This window comes from Chelmon rostratus, chromosome 11 (genome assembly GCF_017976325.1).
Source record: "Chelmon rostratus isolate fCheRos1 chromosome 11, fCheRos1.pri, whole genome shotgun sequence".
Lineage (NCBI taxonomy): Eukaryota > Metazoa > Chordata > Actinopteri > Chaetodontiformes > Chaetodontidae > Chelmon > Chelmon rostratus.
In genome coordinates this window covers 20,740,984-20,760,424 of record NC_055668.1, presented here as the reverse complement: position 1 = coordinate 20,760,424, position 19,441 = coordinate 20,740,984, and the positions used below count along the sequence as shown (strand labels likewise).

The following is a 19,441-nucleotide window of genomic DNA, read 5'->3' as shown; positions in this document are numbered from 1 at the left end:
GTGGCAGAACGGTCACAAGACGTCTTCGCTCCACTTCACATTTGAACGTTTGTTGACCGCTGACATCAGGCACCTTAAGTGACCAATCACAATATGGACGAATCAGATTTTTCTCGCACTGAGGACAGCTGGAATATTCAGTGTGTTTGCTTGGTGGTCATGGTGCACAACATACTTAGAGATACAATGTTGTAATTAGCTTAACTAAGTTAGTCGGTATATTTCATTAAAAACAGTCATGAGAGGCACATAAATCACATTTATCCATGTGGACACACATTTATGTTGGAAAGCACCAGATCTCCACGGGTCGCCTGAAATTTATGTCTCATCCAAACGAGGACAAGGAGAAGTGGTCCCAGAGTTAGACTCAATAAGGCTTGTGGTGGTGGTGAGACTAAACGCAGAACAACTGAGAACGTAGAAGCAAAAATGGTATAATAGGAATAGAGTGATAAACCATAAAGAGCAAGTAGTATAAAAAAGGATTCACATCAAAAAATATTAGAATAAAAAGAAGATGCAGAAAGGTTTAAAGAGGTGGGACATCACCAGTTTGTTATGACGTCCTTGATATAAGTGGATGGATTTTTTTTTTTTTTTTGTCTGAAGCTAATGAAGCTCTGGAATAGTTTTGGCTCTTTAGTGATTCCAGCCTCTGCTACAGTTAATTTTTCACAGTTTTGTTCCTAGTGTTTGTTTTTGCAAGAAATATGTCTTTAAACCCAGCATCTTTAAAGCTGCTCACTGAAATGACAAAGTGTTATGTGATTGTCACATTTAAAGTACATCACACTTATTTACCATAGAGGGCACTGTTACTTTAGTTTCATTCAGTTTCAACAATGCATTACAAGAACACTCTGTGTTGTCACATGAGAGGGAAAATACTACATAAGTAGTTCATCCATGTTCAGCATGTGTCACACCCCTTATCTCAAATATCCCTTACCTGTTTTTGGTAAAACCTGGAGAAATAAGAGAAATGTTTCTGTCATTAATTATTTTTTGACTGGATTTAAGCCACATTTTTATACACTTTTTAGATCTTGATTTTTTAAGATACAGGCTGTAAAACTAAAGGCTGCTCTTTTTTCCACTGCTTTAAGATAGTCAATTTTATGATACTTACAAACTTTTATTAAACCTGTCTTTGTTTTATTTAATCTGTTATTAGTTCGTAAAGCACTTAATAACCTGTATAGGAGGAGGTGTGATATAAATAAAGTTGCCTTACCTTACCGAAAGTGACACTAATGGCCTAAATATACAGTTGGGGGGAAACAAGGGGACTTATTATTATTTGTTCACACAAATGATTCATTGAAGACGCACATTTCCTTCTGATTACGCCGTGACATTTGTAACCCTAAAAAATGACTCTTCCTGGTGGCAGGGTCCCTTGAGTTCAAACACGTACACACACACACACACACACACAGTTAATTCACAAAGGATTATTTGATGTATGACGGATGCAGCATTAATCTGTAAAAATTAGACAGATGTGACAGATGTAATATTAAGACTGTATTCTCCGAACACCCTCACATGCATTGTAGCATTAAACCAATACCATACACACTAGTAACAGATAATGTATTTTTCTCATAAACCCCTGAAGTTATTTCTTGAAAGGCTGTCTATGTGTATGTGCATGTCATCTTCACCCAAAAAAGTGCAGGGGTCCTGTACATGTCTTCTTTTTTTTATTTTATGTTACTTTTTTTATGTTGCTGTAAGTTGTCACTGCACAGTTATTTAGTCTTAAAGCCAGTCAAGGTAAAAAAAAAAAAAAAAAAAACATGCATAATTTTTTCACACCTTTAGCACAAATACTTTCCAGTCTTTCTTCTCCACCCTCCCACACATGCACACACACACACACACACACACACGCACAAAACTACTTGTGTCCTTGAGAGGACACTCATTGACAGAATGCATTTCCTAGCCTAGTCCCTTACCCTGACCCTAACCATCACAACTTAAAGACCTAAACCTAACTCTAACCCAACCCATCAAACCAAGTCTGAACCTCCAAACAGCCCTTTGACGTTGTGAGAACCAGCCAGAATGGTTCCAAAAATATCTTCACTTTTTGGTTAAAAACTTGTTCCAGTCTCACTATGCAGCAAATACAAGTAGCGCGCACACACACACACACACACACACACACACACACACACACATAGGATAAGAGAAAAAGAATGAAGAATCAGAATATATAGAAAATTAGAAAAGAGCTGATTAGAATGAAAGAAAGCAAAGAAAAAGGACAAAAGACTAGGGGCTTGTGGGCAGGTTTGCTTTTTGAAACAACCACGATGTGAAAGGGGATTTTGTTTAAATATTAAAACCTGTGTGCAAGAAACAACAAAAACAAACAAGGTTAAAAAACAGTGAAAGGTGTGCTGCTTTGTTGTGGCAGACTTTTTTTGTCTTGCAGGCTGTTGCCTTTTCTCACCTGCTGTTTTATGTTTACCACAAGAGATCATCATTACATATAACTGTAAGAAGCTGTACTTCACAGAACGATGGAAACTCAACTCAGACTTTGCAGAATGTTGAAATGTTAGAAGTTAGATATTATCTGTATAGTCACCTTTTCAATGGCTTCATTCTTCTTTTGTTGCGGTGTGTTTGTCTGCTGTTTTTATTACTGAAAAATGTCAGAATATTGAGCTCAGATTCAATGTGCTGCCTATCATAATAAACACAAAAGCAAAGAAGTGTTTGGGTTTTTCAAATCCTTCATACCTTCTTTATGCTGCTGAATATTCAGATTTCAGCTTTACTGAATATGTTCTGCAGTTGTAACATCAGATGTTTTGTAGTGATATATACAGCATAATGCTATTTTCTTCTGTTGTAGGCTTAAATTCAAAAATGAAAGGACCTCATTTCCCCTCTGGTGTCATAATATTACTCTGTCATAGGTTTAATCAGATAGTAATGAATCATTTCATCTACAGAAGGTAGATTCACTACACTCAGCTTTGTAGTCTGAAAGTGTTTAGAACACATAAATCAGCAGCTGCTCCTTCATTAACTAGTTTTATTTTGATGCTGCGTGATGCGTAAATCTTGTCTGGTGTTTTTGCATTATAGTGCATGTACATTTTGACCTTTGACCTCTTGTGCCGATCCTGTTGTTTATTTAGCCCCCCTGAGTGTTTCTGCATGGTAACCCAGGAGCAGTTTGCTTTGGCTGTTGAAGAAATGTATGTGGGTGTTACGTTATGTCTTTCACAACGCACATACAATATACACATGTTCCCGTCTCTGTGTGCACAGCATGTTGTGATTGTGAGTTTGCTGCTGTGCTTTGCATTTCTCGTTTCTCGGGGTATGCTCTTTGTTGTGTGTGCTGTATATGTTAGTATGGCTTTGTAGAAGATAGTGCTTATGCTTGTGTATGTGTCTTTCTGTGTGAAGCCAGTTTTCCACTCGTCTTCTGCCTCTCATGCTTGTAGAGGAAACCCTGAGTTCTCATTTGTGGGCTGACTCAAAAGTCAGCCCACTGTTCTCTATGGAAACTTCACACACATACACACACACACACACACAGACACACACACACAAACAGATGTGGCACAATGACGGAACATGGCCTTAACATGTGTGCATCTGTCAGGTTTGTTACAGATTAAAAAAATATGCATTTAAATATGACAAAGACAAGAACCGCACTAGAAAATGATATCATATTAAGTGCTAATGCCCACAGAGTTTTTTTTTTATTTATTTATTAGAATATGTTAAGTATTAAATTTTTGTCAACTGTTTTCAATTGATTAATTGGTTTGAATATTTTTTAAGGCATAAGTCAAATTTCTCTGATTCCAGCTTCTTAAATGTGGATATTTTCTGCTTTCTTGACCCCTCTGTGAGTGCAAACTGAATATCTTTGGCTTGTGGACAGAACAAGACATTTGAGGATGTCATCATGGCCTTTGGGAAATACTGATCAATGTTTTCTGACATTTCATGGACCATACAACTAATTAGTTATTTGAAAAAAATAGTTGTTAGTTGCAGCCTTATACTCATCGTTGCTTCTACTAAATAACTGAAAGCAAAACGTTTTAAACACTGCTCACAGTTTTGTACTATAAAAGGTGTGATCACACCCTGAGTTTGTCTGCTTGGCTCTAAACCTGAATGTTATTTGGTTGTGTTTATGTCTTTGGTTCCTTTGTGCTCATCGCATATTTGCAAGCAAAATGGGGCCTGAAGACAGACGGCACATGCCTCACAACAGTTTTGGTAACCTGCAATCAAAACAAATCTCTGTAGCTTTCTGTCAGCCTGAGGGACAGTTGGTCTCTTCTTTGTGTGGCTGTCTAAAAGAGCCATAGAGAGCTTCAGGAGAAAGAGGCTATCGCTGCCTTACGACAAGTATGACAGAGAGAAATATAACTCACAGCTTAGTGAGACATTTGAATCTATTTCGTCTCAACTAATCTGTTGTACAAAGCGAGTTACTTGTCGGTGCCAAACTGTTGTCTCTTTGGCTAACCAGCAGCAGGGTGGTGGAGTGGGTAGTAGGTGTGTGCCATATCCTTCACAACATTCTGACCATGTTGACATAATGATATCATACCATTATGCACTGCAACAGCAAGCATGGCTACCAGCTCCACGGTGGAGTTCATTCCAAAAAGTGGAGCAACTACAATAGTATGGACTTGGTTTCAGTAGATCTGATTGTACAACAAACCACAGTAATATGTAAAAAGTGCAAGAAGATTAACAATAAAAGGTGGCAGTACAACAAACTTAATCTAAATCTCACTGGTCAGCGATGCATCTAATGGAACAGATTGTCGCCATTCTAGACAATGCATGCAATTCCACCGGCCGTGTTCCACCCACATTTCTGAAGCTGCTCTGCTCTGTGGAGAAAACATGCAAGTCTATTTATGATAGACAATGCATCAATCTATTTATCTGGTAGAATCTGAAACACAATTAAAACAAACATTTTAACTACAAAGCCTACTTAGAAGCTCAAATAAAATAAAATGACCAAATTAGCAAAATCAGCAAGTCAAAATAAGGCAGGCAAAACACTCTGCTTATGAAACGCCCCTGGTGAGACGTACCCGGTGTGTCTTGGTTTATACAACTTCAAGCAGAAGCACCTGTTTAAATACAAGGAAAGCCCGCTTCAGCTTTGTTAGATCTTTGGAAAGTTATACTCCATATTTTGTCGTAATATCAAGAATATCATTATCGCAAAAACACCCTGAAATATTGTGATATTATTTAGGGTCATGTCGCCCACCCCTAGTGGGAAGGAAATGTCTGTTCATGTCCGATAACATTTTTGTCAGTTTGCAGCCTTGTTTCTGTAAATTACTAATCTGTCTGACATCAAATCCAACACAATGTGAATAAAAAGTTGCCACACGTAAGCAGCCCATAGTCACGATACACCTTGCACATGTCCAGACCAAAAGTGTCACTGTATATGCATTACTGACAAAGGATAAAGTCAGCCATACTAACCTGTGCACAGCTGCACACATTTAAACTACAAGACAACAGCAATGATTGGAGTTTAATTTGATTTTAATTATTTCCCATCAGCTGTCATTAATTCATTAAAAAGCCACAAGATGGTTAATAATCTATTATGATTTTGAGACAACACCCAAACTCAAATTTCTGTTTTCTGGTGAGCCCAGCAGACCCTTTGCAGGGGGAAACACCCAAGTGCACATTTTCTGCTCAAATATCATGTTTTTTTTTTTTTTTTTTAAGGGAGTTTGTGGTGGGTTTTGTTTTTTCCACGCGTTAGATGAGTATGTACATGTGTGGGGGGATGGTGCTGCACGAGCGTAGAGAAATATAGCCAGAAAGAGAGAACAGAATTCAGTGTTTCAGGTGAGAAAATGTCATGAGGTAATTTTGTTGAAATTTGGTGACTCCTCCCTTAGTGTACATAAATGTCATGACATTTCATTTTACTGCAGCATTTCCTTTTGCAGCATGCTTGCTTTGTATGTTTTCAAACTTAAAACCATGTCATGGTTTTTGGTTGTGTTTGGGTTTGTAAACGTCAAGTGTCGTGTTTTCCCTGTGCAAATTATGTTTACATCTGTAAAAAGTGACATGTCACTGAGTTGTCGCGTGTAAATCAGGTGCTGCCAAAATTTACTTTTCAGGTTACATAAATAGTGGGGAAGTTGCTTATGTAACAAGATTACAAAATTTGACTATGGACAAAATGTACATCTTTTGTGCATATTTAACATGTTGAATATGTTTGCTCTTTTCTTGTACTGCCTCGTTTCCTGTCACTTTACTCAAGAACACACTAAAGGTTTTAGTGGGCTTGAAACTAGCTAGTTCATACGTTGTGTCTTTCAGCCACTAAACTGTTTATACCTGCCACATCTGAGTCATATCCTCCGTCTGGCTGCCTCACACATCACTCCCAAGAACTCTGTCTTTTGCCTGTCTTTGTAATCTTGGCACGATAAATCAAACAAATTGGGATAACGGTGCCCATTTTAAGTCTGTGGTGGATTGTGCCTCTTCAGGCCTTTCTCTTTGCTAAGTAGGGATGTCAGAATTTTAACTAAAATCTTGGCCTGTAAACTGGAGGATGCCTTACCTACTGTCATACTGCCTCACCAAAATTTTATCAAAAACCCGCCCTCGTTCTGTAATTTGCGCCGTCTATTTAACATTCTCTACTCCCCCAAGAAGGAAGTGTGTGTTTTCTCTCCATCGATGCAGAGAAGGTATCCAGTTAGGGTAGAATGGAATTTATTTTTTGTTGTTGTTGTTGTACTTGACAAATTTGGTTTTGGACCAGTTTTTGTTTCATGGATTCAACTTCTATATTCATTCTCCTCAGCTCCTGTGTTAACAAATAATCAATACTCTACACCAGGGGTGGGGAACTTTTTTCCTATCAAGGGCAGTTTCAGTTTTTATATAATTTAAGAGCCATACTCAGTGGTGCCCCCACAATTTTTCATATGGGTGGCATGCATGGGGAGTGAGTTGTAGTCACTGGAGACAGGGCAGCACCTGAGACGCTTATCATTGCATATGCAGTGGGGGTGGAGTGGGGCGCAGCAATTACATCAGTGTGGCCTTGGCCTCCCCTTTGTGGTGCCCCTGGCCATACCAAATTATTGAACACATAACACTAACCTCTGCGATGGCTTGAGCTGCTTCTCTTTAGTGAGGCGTCAGATGGTAGTGATGATGATGATGATGATGCTACTTGCAGCCAGTTTTCCAGGTTTGGGCCAGTCAGTCTGAAGCTGAACTGAGCCTTTGCAAGAGTCCGCTTTGGAAAGAACTGCCCGTAGCAGCAGGTCATTGCTTTGCAGCTCAATGATTTTGTGTTGTAGGTTGTCAGGTTCATCAGCTGATTCCACATAAAATGACGTAGCAAATATGTTCTGTTTCTTTTGTTTACTTTTCATGTCGTAAAACCTCTCACCAAATGCCTGAAGCAGTTTTCACACTCATATGTCAGAGCAAGCTTTTGTTCTTGCAGAGTCAGAAAATGTACAGTGTTACCTCTTTCCAGTTAAACTTGCCAGAACTTAAATATCACTTCAACTGATTTCACCTTTGAAAAACAGAGAGCTGACAAGCTGCTGGAGCTTGAGGTTAAGCTCTGAGGGGTGCTTCAAGTATGTTCACCATGACACCCAATTCCCACAGACACTTGCTATCATTAAGTTTCCACGTAAGGTTTTTGCTTAATCTCTGTGAATTTTTCCAGACAAATTGACACTTATGAAGATTTTTAGTTTGTCTGGTGCTAGCAGCTCTGCAGTAGCAACAAGGCACTTCTTAACAAATTCTCCTTCTGAAATAGATTTCAGCTTCTTAGTTTGCTGACCACAAAACTCACCTGCATAACACTGTCTCTGTCAGAATGTGGTCTTGTGAAAGCTGCTTGTTGGGCATCCAAACTCTGCTGAGGAACTTTATCCAAGTGCAATTGTCCTTGCAACTCATCCAGTTGAACACGTTTCAAGCTGTAATGACTCTTAAGATTAGCCTTTGTCATCACCACAAGTTCATCCCCACTGGCCAACTTAGACTGACTTGACTTTTACTTTAACAAGCTCTCTATTTTTGGATTAGCTGTGAGTTTGGAGAAGTCAGGCACTGCCAAGATGGCAGTGGCAGGAGCCACTGACACTGAGCTTCACAATGGCTCTTTAGAGACCTATTGGTGACATCACAGGGACTACAACCTGCTGGCTGTCATGCTTTTATGGCTTTCTGGGAACAGAGATACAGCGTCATGTCAATGTTAATAGTGGCATTTGGGTGTAATTTGTGTGAATCATGTAATTAAGACATCATGTCGGAAATGCTCAGATGTTGACTCAATTTAGAAAGATATGCATTATCATAAACTTATTTTTGTTGTAACGTTTAAACTGTGTTATGCGGTGACTATGAATATGGGTTTAACTGTGATGTAGTAAGGGATGAAACCTTTATGCTTCAGTTTAGCCATTGTTTGCTTCATAAAGTTTGCATAACCAAAACTTTATTTAAGCATCCAAGTTTGGGTGAAAGCACCAACAGAGGAAAAAGTTACAAATGTATATATACACATAAACTCATTGATTTCTGTCCAGTTATTCAGTCAGGTGTGATAATGAAACAAAGGTGTTTAGTCACCTCACATTGTGTTTTTCCACTCTTTGCCTTTGAACTCATGTGGCAGTTGCGACCAACACATAAGCACTGTCGAGACCATCTATTAGAGCAACCATGTCTATTTTTCCATTTCCTCTGTTCACACTGAGCCCTTGAGGTAGCTCACTCACCACATGCTTTTCTTTTCCAGCAACCAAATCGACTCTACTCACAAAACACAGCTCAGTGTGTTTCTCTGCCACACCACTGTCAGTTTGAAGATTTGCATGTGAACTGTCCAATGACTGAAAAATGTAATAACAATGCTGTTTTGATACTGTTCCTTTTTGATGCAGCATGTTTAACACAGATAGAAACCCAATTTGGGTAATTGCAAAGGAAGATGCTGCAGACGAGTAAAGGCCAGTCAGGAAAAATTCAGAGAAAAAAGAACAAAGAAACAGTTATCAGCATGGTAGGATACACACTGAAATTCACATCACATGTGCAATGTTCACAATGGAAACTAGTCAGCTTAAATTGAGAAAACAATCTCACCAAGAGATCCATTAAGTAGCTGTCCTGCGCCTCTTCATCATATCACATAATCTCTATCAGCAGAGTTTGATAAATAGTCATAGAATTGTAGTTCTATTTTTCTAATTTTCCAGAGTACTTTAAGGACCCTTTGCTTGTGTCCATGTTCATTCTTGGCCTGTAGCTATTTTCTGATCATATCCCATTTTCTGATCACATCACATGTTCTCAATTGGTATATAAAGTTATATATGAAGATGAAGTGCTTGGAAGGAATGGACAACTCTCTGTTCGGAGAGTTGAAATGTATTTTTTATTGAATTTTTGATGCGTCTACACAGAAAGCATCACATTCTGTTTCACGCACATCTGACAGAACAGAAGCGTTTCTATTTTAATCAGTCCAGCTGTCCACAGAGGCCATCTAAAGACTCGCGTTTCACTCACGCCATACACACGATAACATGTCCTGTATTTTTACGCTTCCAGTCTATTTTCTGCTATTTCACACGTGTATCACCAGTGATTGTGGGTTGGCCTCTGAGCTCTGTGAAAACATGGGTGACCTACACTCATTACTGTGAACGCATCCTGTGAGACAGACAGAGGACTGAAGCTCTGCTGAGATGCTGCTGACACTACGCTTCCTGTGTTGACTCGATGTAAGTTAACTTTAGATTGAAGCGCATCTCCATTACTGATAGAAAACTGGAATTAACCAACTTTTTGTGATACAAATGTTTTTACATTTATGGTTATATTAGAAGGTTTAATGTGGAATTACAGTAAAATGTGCCAGAAGTTCAGATCTACTGAGGATAAACCGTTGCTAACTGTTAGCTGTTCTGAAATCTCAGATGTCAGATCTTAAAGAATGTTTAAAACAGTCCCTACTGGCAGCCTCATTAGTTAGATGATAATATAAGTTTTACAAAACAGTAACTCAGATTAAATCTTAACTTACAGATGTTATCTGAATTGCGTTTTAAGTCTGACATGTTAACTCTCATAGTGTGTCGATATGAAATGAAACCATGGGTTGCATGAAATGTTGGAAATCCATCTGAAAAATCCGAACAATCCCGACTGTAAAACAAAAAGCAGGTGATGTAATGAAAAAGCTAAAGCAGGGAAAGTCCCCTCTGTGGTCTTTCCACATCAATAAGTTGTTACTTTAGTGATGAGATGTTAATGTAGTGTACAACAGTGTGTCAGTGTTGTTGCACTTCCTGCTGGATGCCTGTAGGGGTCAGTAAGGCTCATTACTTCATGCCTCTTTTAACAAAACCACAATGCTGATTTGAATGTCAGCGACTGCTTCAAGATTGATTGAAGATGCCATTGCATTCGATCTTATTGGCTTCCCCATAACTTCGCAATCACATACTGTGTGACCAATTAGGTGAGACAGAGAAACTTTATCATTTGTAGCCTTACTTATTAGACTGCCTAGTTGTTGAATGTTTGCCATGTAGCTAATAGATTTATACACCCTGCCACACCAAGTGGAAAGTCGACCTTCGTGCTGTGTGTGGCCAACTGTCGACTGTTAATTTTATGATGGTTCACCGCTTATCAGAGACTGTTTGGCTGATTCAGGATGTCGAATAATCACCAGATGCAGTCGCTGAGTGCAAACTCTCTGAGTGACAGTGAACGAGTGACTTTGCCCATTTGGTATCATCTTTTCTATTTTTTCCTCTTCCACAAGCAAAAGACGACACAGTTGCAAAGTCAAGCAAAACTTCACAGCAGTTAATTTTCAATTTGAATTCCGAGCTCATGGCGAGGAGCTCAAATCAGACTCACTGTGGCATTTTAAGTTGGTTTAGTTTAGTTGGTCTGTTATTTTATTTATCGCTCTGTCTTTTTTCCTTGGAAAACTTAAAGGATAACTTTAGTTTTTTACAACCTGGACCTTATTTGTAGCATTAAATGCGACCATTTACTCACCCAGACAACTTTGGTGGCATTTGGAGTCGTTTTGAAGAAATTAGCCACAGAGGAGCGGCGCGTATATCCGTATAATGCGAGTACTCGGGGCACCCGTGCGTGCGGCGAAACTCGTTCATATTCCAATATTTTGTTATGCTGGTGCTATTCCCCTCTGAGCCCGTGGTGGCATGTTATCAACATCCGGCGTCTCTAGACAACTACCTCTGACGTGGATGATGTCATTACCAAACGCCGAACGCCGCGCGCTGCGAGCAGCCAACCACAACACGGCTAACTCTGCGGCGGTCGGCTACAAATACGCAATAACAAACCATAGCTGTGCCAAACTACAGCTAAACTAGCCGACCGCCGGCTCAGAGGGGAATAGCACCAGCATATCATAACAAAATATTGGAATATGAACGAGTTTCGCCGCAGATTATGCGTTATATAGAGGCTGTGCATGGCTGCCCCGAGTACTCGCATTATACGGATATACGCGCCGCTCCTCTGGGGCTTATTTCTTTAAAACGACTCCAAATGCCACCAAAGTTGTCTGGGTGAGTAAATGGTCGTATTTAATGCTACAAATAAGGCCCAGGTTGTAAAAAACGAAAGTTATCCTTTAAATTAGACTACAGACGAATTATTTCGGCTCATGCAGACACAGAACGTACATGCACGTCAGCATTCAGCTGAGTCTCTGTGTTGTGTTCAAATGCTGATTTTAACAGGAGACGAGCGGCAGCATTTCTGTTTGTTGGACGACGCTACAGTATTTAATTAGCACACTGCTGACTTATGGTGGGTGAATGGGTGGGTGGGTGTCACTACTGTTCGATCACAGCAAAGTGAGAACAACTGTACTACCAGACTGCTGGAGCTGATCAACAGGCAGGGGACACACACACACACACCAGTGTTTTTTCAGTCAGTGCAACTTATCCTGTTTTACAGAAGAGTGCCAGATGGAAATGAATAAATGGAGTTCCAGACAGAGTTGTAAGATAAAAATCGAGAGACGAGACAGAGCGAGTGATAGGAAAAAGAACGAGACAAAGAAAAAGACAGACAGATGAATACAGAGAGATTAGTTGGGCTTTTAGATTTGGATTTGTTACAACGGACAGTGTGCCACGCATTCAAATAAGCCTCATCCATTTCTGTGCAGTGGGATTATTGCAAATCAATAAACAAAGCAATGTAGTGTGTCAGAAATTTTTCTGACTATTCAAACTCCTGTTGGATTTAGGAGCTCCGTCATGCCGCAACAGATTGCAACTGTCAATTTCATAATCAGCGCAAAAGATCTGCTTTCCCAGCAGCAAACACCGTAACAACACAGACAGATTTTCTTGGTAACAAAGATCTAAATCTGAAGGTTCCTGAGCCAGTAGAATTGCACAGTGAACACTGTGGTACATTATGCTCCTATTGACGAGACTTGCAGTAATGCAATGTCATGCTACAGCGGCTATGCATGTGCTCACCAGTGTTTTTCAAGGCTTCTGTGCTGTTGTGTTATAACCTGTTTACGATAAGGATACAAGGCTGGTGATGATGTTCTATGTTTTTAATTTCAACAAATCCCATGAAAAGACCAAAACCAACAATCAATTGATCCAAATAACAGTTGTCTGCGTTTCTGAACCATCATACGGCTTATTGCTCTGTGTGGTCGTCATACATTGTTGACGAAAAACTAAAACACATCAGTGAGTTACACTGTTAGACTGGATGACAAGTTTTTTCATTACGATGAACGATGTATTTTATTTTCAGTCAATCTCATACACATCCAGGTGCTGTAAAAACTCATTGGAGCACCAAATGTGTATTAATCCACGGCTGAAAGTAGTCCCCAAGAAATGCACCGCTTACTCCTCTTTGAGTAAGATATATCAACACCTACAGTTCCAAGCTTTAGGTCATAACAGCCTTTTTACAAAATGTATTTTATGAAAATATTGGGTTTTTCATTTGTGACCCTCTTTTGCATTCAAGCTTGCATGTGATGTCTTGGCTGTGATCAACTACAGCCTTTTTGAAAGTCTGCACAAACCAAATAATTCACTATTTATTCATAATCAACCATTTATCATTCAAACCATGAAAAATTGGAGCTACGAACATCCATCTGTAATGTCCATTCACGAGATCCACAGATGAGCACCAAAAAAAAAAAAGTCACATGTGTAGAGAAAACACGATCAGCTGCAGCGTACGCAGAGCAAAGATGGACAAGTGATACAGAAGCTGTGTGTGTGTGTGTGTGTGTGTGTGTGTGTGTGTGTGTGTGTGTGTGTGTGTGTGACATGTAGTTGTGACCTCTCACAGCATGGTGTTAGGTCTTCAGAGTCACAGTGCTATTGTGTCCTGACCTCTCACATTACAGCCAGTCAATATTATCATGGACAGACACACTCACACACCACACACACACTCTGCTGGTCCAGGTGGTCAGTATTGTCGTATTGGGGGAGGAAGGGGGGCGGTCGTGGTTCGCTGCATGGGAACCGATTGGCTCTCCATTAGCAGTCAATGATTAGTAGTCAATACCTGTTAAACACACACACACACAGATTCAACAGGAAATTAAATGTGAATGAGTTTTCAGTTTATTGCTCTTATTTTTTACCTGATACATATTCCGTTAATTAGAAAACATACATATTTTGTTTGCGAATTAAGTCCTTTATCGAGCTGCAACTATTATATTCATTATAAATTAATCTGCTAATTATCTTCTCAATTGAGTGATTAATCTTTCTGTAAAATGTCTGAAGGCAGTGAAAGATTCTCCATCATTAAAAAACATGTCAGGCTACAAATTTAAGCAACCAACAGGCAAAAATCCAAAGATATTTCATTTACTCACATCTTACCTGATCTGTTTTCTTCAAAAAGCTTTCTTTTTCTGGAGATTTCAGCCTCATCACATGGTCTTCATGAGCGAATGGGTTGCTCTATGTTCATATTTTGGGTTTCTTCTGTATTATTTACTGTGTTGCACCTATTAGCTGTAATGAAACAGTAGGTGGCAATAAAGAGGACCTTAAACTATCTTGTATGAGTGATTGTTGTAATCTCGTTTGCGTCTTTGAGCATGAAGCTTTGAGGAGGTTTTAGGTGGAGTACAGCAGGGTTTAGTTAGAGTATCGCAGGGTTTAGTTGGAGTACAGCAGGGTTTAGGTGAAGTATGACAGGGTTTAGCTGGAGTACAGCAGGGTTTAGATGTAGTATGGCCGGGTTTAGGTGGAGTACTGCAGGGTACTATTGGTTGGTGAACATGTTTTGATAATGGAGGGTCTATATTTTGTTAACTGAGCATTTGGACTTCGCTGTAGATGCACTGATGCAGGGCTGATGTGGGAACTTCCTGGTGTTTAGTCACAAAAACAATACAATTTATTGTCGTACATGTATTTTGATCCTTTTCACAGACATTTGTACCTTTGTCTCTTTCTGAACTTTTTATTTTAACATGATCTTTTTTAACTCTTACTTCTCCAGTAACTGCGCTAGTCTGACATTATAGAAAAACGTTTAATATTACTGCATTACTCATTACGTATAGAATGTGTCCAACAGTGTGAACAAGTTGTTTCACGCACAGTAAACACTATGTTCAGCAGCCTGGCACACATTGTTAATGCGTCAATGTGCTGTAATTAAGCCTCTCCAGAGCCGACAGATTTACATCTGTTTTACGCATAATCGCAATGGCAAATAAGTTTCAGTTTGTTTATCGCCAACATTACCACCAACTACAGAGGTTGTAGCTGTTAACATCTCGTGTTTCTCAAAAAGGAACTAATGTGTAGTGGAGAGGGCTGCCACTGTGTCTATAGAAACTCTGATAGATTTAATGGACAAACTGGGAGGTTCTCGTCACCTCTCGTCTGAATTTATCTAGTCATCATAACACAGTTACCTTTTGTACATCAGTCAGTTTTTATTATTCATGCACACAAAATTGCAGGGTTAGTACTATAGTCTAATTTATAGCTCTTTATGCTTCATTGCATTTAATAGCATCTGCTATAGTGAATAATCTGTAATAACCCTTAAATTCCCTCAGGGCTGCTGAATGATGCCATAAAACTCGGTTAGGGTTCGATGTTCCAGTGGTGTAGGGCTCCGACAATGATTTGCCTGTTAAAACACATTTGCAGAGGAGAGCACAGGCAACCACAAATGTCATATAAAGCAGGAAGCATTTAAATGCACTTGTATAAAATCACCCATGCAGAAATGCCCTCTCTTTCTTACCTTGTCCTCTCTGTAAACTCAGCAAAAGTGGCCGTCAATGGGCGCACTAACGCGACCACGACCACGACCCAAAGTCACGATGCATGCATCTAATTCACTTGGACCAGCTGCACTCTCTATTAATGGCACAATGTGACACTTTCTCTAATGGCATGTTAGTCCTACATGGCTGATATGTGTGGAACAGGCATTAAAAAACATCCACTTGGTGGAGCCTATGCTGTATATACAGAGATCAAATGAACCTGATATGTTTCTGAATGAAATTTCACCACTTGCTTTGCCTTCGTCGCTGCAAGTGCTTTTATTGCAGGAGTGCAAGCATGAATTTTACGTTTTCACGGTTTGTCAATTAAAAAGACTACAAGAGACTACAGCCATGCTAGTTGCTTGTGCAGTTCTTTTAGCTAAATGCTAACAGCAGCATGCTAACATGCCCAGAAAGTGAAAGATCAAAGCAGAAGCAGCAACAGAAAACTCAAATTTACATAAACAGCAGCAGATATTTACAGTCATTCACAACCACTTTCCCACACTCTGAGGAATTGATCAGTATTGATCACATGTAAATGGTATTGATCGTCTCACCCTTTTGTCTGTCTGGTTCGATCCGTGTATGTGTGTGACTCCTCTTGTGCTCCTCTGCTCCTACAGCTGTCGGAGTTGTGGAGATCGGAGCTTCCTGCTGCTCCCAGGCGGCCGTCTCTCCTCTACTCTCTGTCCGATCACACCCACTCGACCTCGACTCTGCCTCAGCATCACGTGCACGATGTAAGACTTGTTTGAATGCAGTAATGGCATTGTGTAAGTGGAACATCCTTTCATTAACAATACTTAAACATTAAAAAAATGTATACATTCATAGTCAGTTCTTACATAATATCGTCAAGGAACAAGTGTAACTAGAGAGATGGTTTGTTGATGTGTCTAGGAATATTACTTTATACCAGCTACTTAAAGTAGAGTCATCTCTTAACAATGTCAATAACATGATGCAGGTCTCACCTGAGAGCTGTTGACCGATGCTCTACATGACCATGATGGTGTGAACAAGGCCAACTGTACACTCACTCGTGAGCAGTCAGTGCTTGATGTTTATTTCAGCGAATTTAGGTGTAAGAGCTATTTAATGTTTGGTTGTTTGCCCGGGCTAAATAATAAGAAAACAGAAAATGCTTATTACCCAATATTTCTGAATGGAATTCTGCATGTGTGCAATTAACCCAGTGCATCAGGAGCCTTTTGTGTTCAAGTTGAACTTTGAACCAAAACCATGTTTGATGTGAACAGTCCTGTGATTTTTAATGGACAATTGCCATCCAATCAGAAATGTGGGTAATGCATGATGACATGCATGATGACACACAAACATAAGGCAAAAATCACATATCAATAATTTAAAATGCTGTTCACTGAGTTTCCTCCGTTTTTCAGAAACATAACTTTGGCATCAGCAAAGCTTTTAGGATGATTCATTCCTGCAACAGTAGCTCGTGCTGGGTTCTACTTTCATGCCGGCAGTCATAGTACAAGTGTAGGTGTCAGTTTCATCCAAATTGTGACTGTCTCAATATGTAAGACACATTCAGTTTTTTTAGATTGTGCAAAAGGGTCGAAGCACTGGTTATAATGGAACTTGTAAGTCAGTGTGATATTTCATTTCATGAGGGAGTTTACGTCGGTTTTGTGTCATTTTGACATATCAGTTTGTAATTTTAAAAAAGAAAATTACACATAATGGATAATTTGATAGTTTCAGTGCAAGAAATTAGTGCACAGTGTCCAAACAGGAAATGACACGAGCCTAACAGCAATTGCATTTTTATTAAAATATTTATTGTACTCGTCATTATTACTTGCAGTATGTCATGCCAGTAAAGGCTCGTGTGAGAGACAGGGGGAGACAGAGGAAAGAGAAAAGAGCTCAGGGAGAAACCCCACCCAGCAGTAGGTGGGTGGTGCTCTCAGAGGAGGAGCACTCATATCAGGCAGAACATACTGAGTACGTTCTGTAGAGTAGAGAGAGAGAGAGACGGAGGGAGAGAGGAAGGAAACCTTCTGAGGGCAGACAAAAGCGCAGTTTCAGGCTGGAGTTTGTTTACCTCCTCTGGTGCAGTTTCCACTCGGACGAAGCGGATTATTGAACCATTCCTTCCCGGAGAAACTCCAGCCAAAGCTCTGGGAATTATTTCACGTTTTACCTTTTTTTACTTTTACAAGTTAATGTTTTGCTCACTTCGGACCTGTGGATCCCATTCGGACTTGCATTGATACCTTTTAGACATATTTATATCACAACTTGTCATCGTGTTATTCTCTCGGCGCCAGCGGTGATGTCCCGCCACTGACATGCATCATCCATCCAGGTGAGTAGGGACAGAGGGAGCGGAGGCGTTTGTGTTGTATTTATTTGTTTGCTTTATAAAAGTCCAGTTTCCCCCCCGTGCTACCGGCATGTCAGCTGTCACGCTGCAAACAGCCGCGGTTACACAGCAGTGTTTTTAAAATGCAGGAAAATACTCATAGCTTTGCTTTTACATTGTAATGCGTTCTGTTATTGTGAAATATCACTGTAGCCTTACCGAAGAGTGACTGTCATGCGTAAAAAGCGACTTTCTTTTCATATAATATTTATGTAATAACTCAGAGTTCAAAGCGACCCTTTCCTAACTTATGGAGGATTCTTTTATTACAGAATCAAGAGTGCGTTTGGTGCGTTTTGCAGCGATCCACCGACTTTGCCGGTATGTTTCGCGACGCAGCGCACCGGCTTCAGTTCCTTTTATGAACCCCATAACCCATTAGTAGAGTGCCAACGGCTTTTCACCCGGGATGAAGGTTGTATTCGGTCTAAATGCCAAGCTGTGTTGGTCCATGCCGCTTTGTCTTCAAGGGTGCAGATGTTAACCTGCATTAATTTTTTGTGGAAGATTTGTGTTGTTTTTAAGCAGAAGTTTTGCACTATGCATATTTCTAATTACTGTCAAGGATTAAAAGACGATGTAATGTTTTCCTTCTAATAGAGGAGCTGATTTTTGTTCAAAGAGACTGTCCTTGTTATGATCGATGTCAGCCGCCTTTTAATCCTCTATCTTCCATGTCAGGTAATGAATTCACGTGATATTTTCAGAGCAGACTTGTTCACCTTAAGCCTTTTTCGTATTAGCACTCGTGATAATGCAATTTCCTGAACTGCAGAGGATCATTTTGCCAGCGCTGGAAACTCTTCAAGTGTGCGCGCTGCCCTGTGGGAGGCGCACATGCACCACTGGGCTTCGGAGAGAAAAATATTGAAAGCATAATCCAAGAGACACACGCCGTCCATGTGACAGCTGCAGAAATATTTTATTATCTGTGTCTTAGTAGTAAAGTGAAACCTTATCGTGTGATCTGAAATGTCAGTTTTGAGAGTTGAGACTTGACCTTTCTGTCGTCGCCCACGGAGCCAGAAACTACAGCCTACCTATTCGTGTTCTTACAGTGATGATGCAGACGTGCTGCTGAAGGGATCTCGTTGAATAATTTTACCGTGACACTTCATCAAATGCCTTGTTTGCTAGTTTCCCGGTACCGGCGTTGCGGATTTGCTTTTCTTCCCTGCGTCTGCTTCTTCCTTTCGGCGAGGTGGCCGCCGGTACTTTTTGGTGCCGTTTGTCTACATGACGCCTAACACGCTTAATATCTCTCCTCGTAATCTGCGCTGGAGCGCACAGGGAAGCGTTGCGTTCTCATGTGGCTGGAGTACAGAAATCGCGTGTAGGTAAAGTGCGGCTGTTTTCGCTGTTTCTCCGTGCGTAAAATGCGCAAATCGGAAAAGGATGACTATTTACATCAAAGGTGCGTAAAAATGTGTTGTCGGTGCATGGAGAGTTGGTGCTAAAAAACAGTTGGTCATAATTTTAGGTCATTTTGGCGCAGAAGTAGGTCATTACCGCTGGGAATCCAAGCGCATAGGAAGCCGTTGTTCCGTCTGGACAAACAGGAAGCGATGCAACAATATATCATTTTGATGAGTCTTTCTCTCTCTTTTTTTTTAACAATGTCACGTTGAGAGTCAATTCTGATG

At 40.1% G+C, this 19,441-nt stretch overlaps 1 protein-coding gene across 1 annotated transcript in view; it reads left to right on the top strand.

The window, feature by feature from the left end:
• Positions 1 to 17,405: 17,405 nt before the first annotated feature.
• The window catches only part of bcl2l11 (BCL2 like 11), a 28,589-nt gene continuing 26,553 nt past the window's right edge, over positions 17,406 to 19,441 (top strand). Inside the window, exon 1 of the mRNA XM_041947875.1 lies at positions 17,406 to 17,741. Within this exon, the coding sequence (XP_041803809.1) occupies positions 17,725 to 17,741 (17 nt within the window). The 5' untranslated portion in view covers positions 17,406 to 17,724. The remainder of the gene's footprint in view (positions 17,742 to 19,441) is intronic.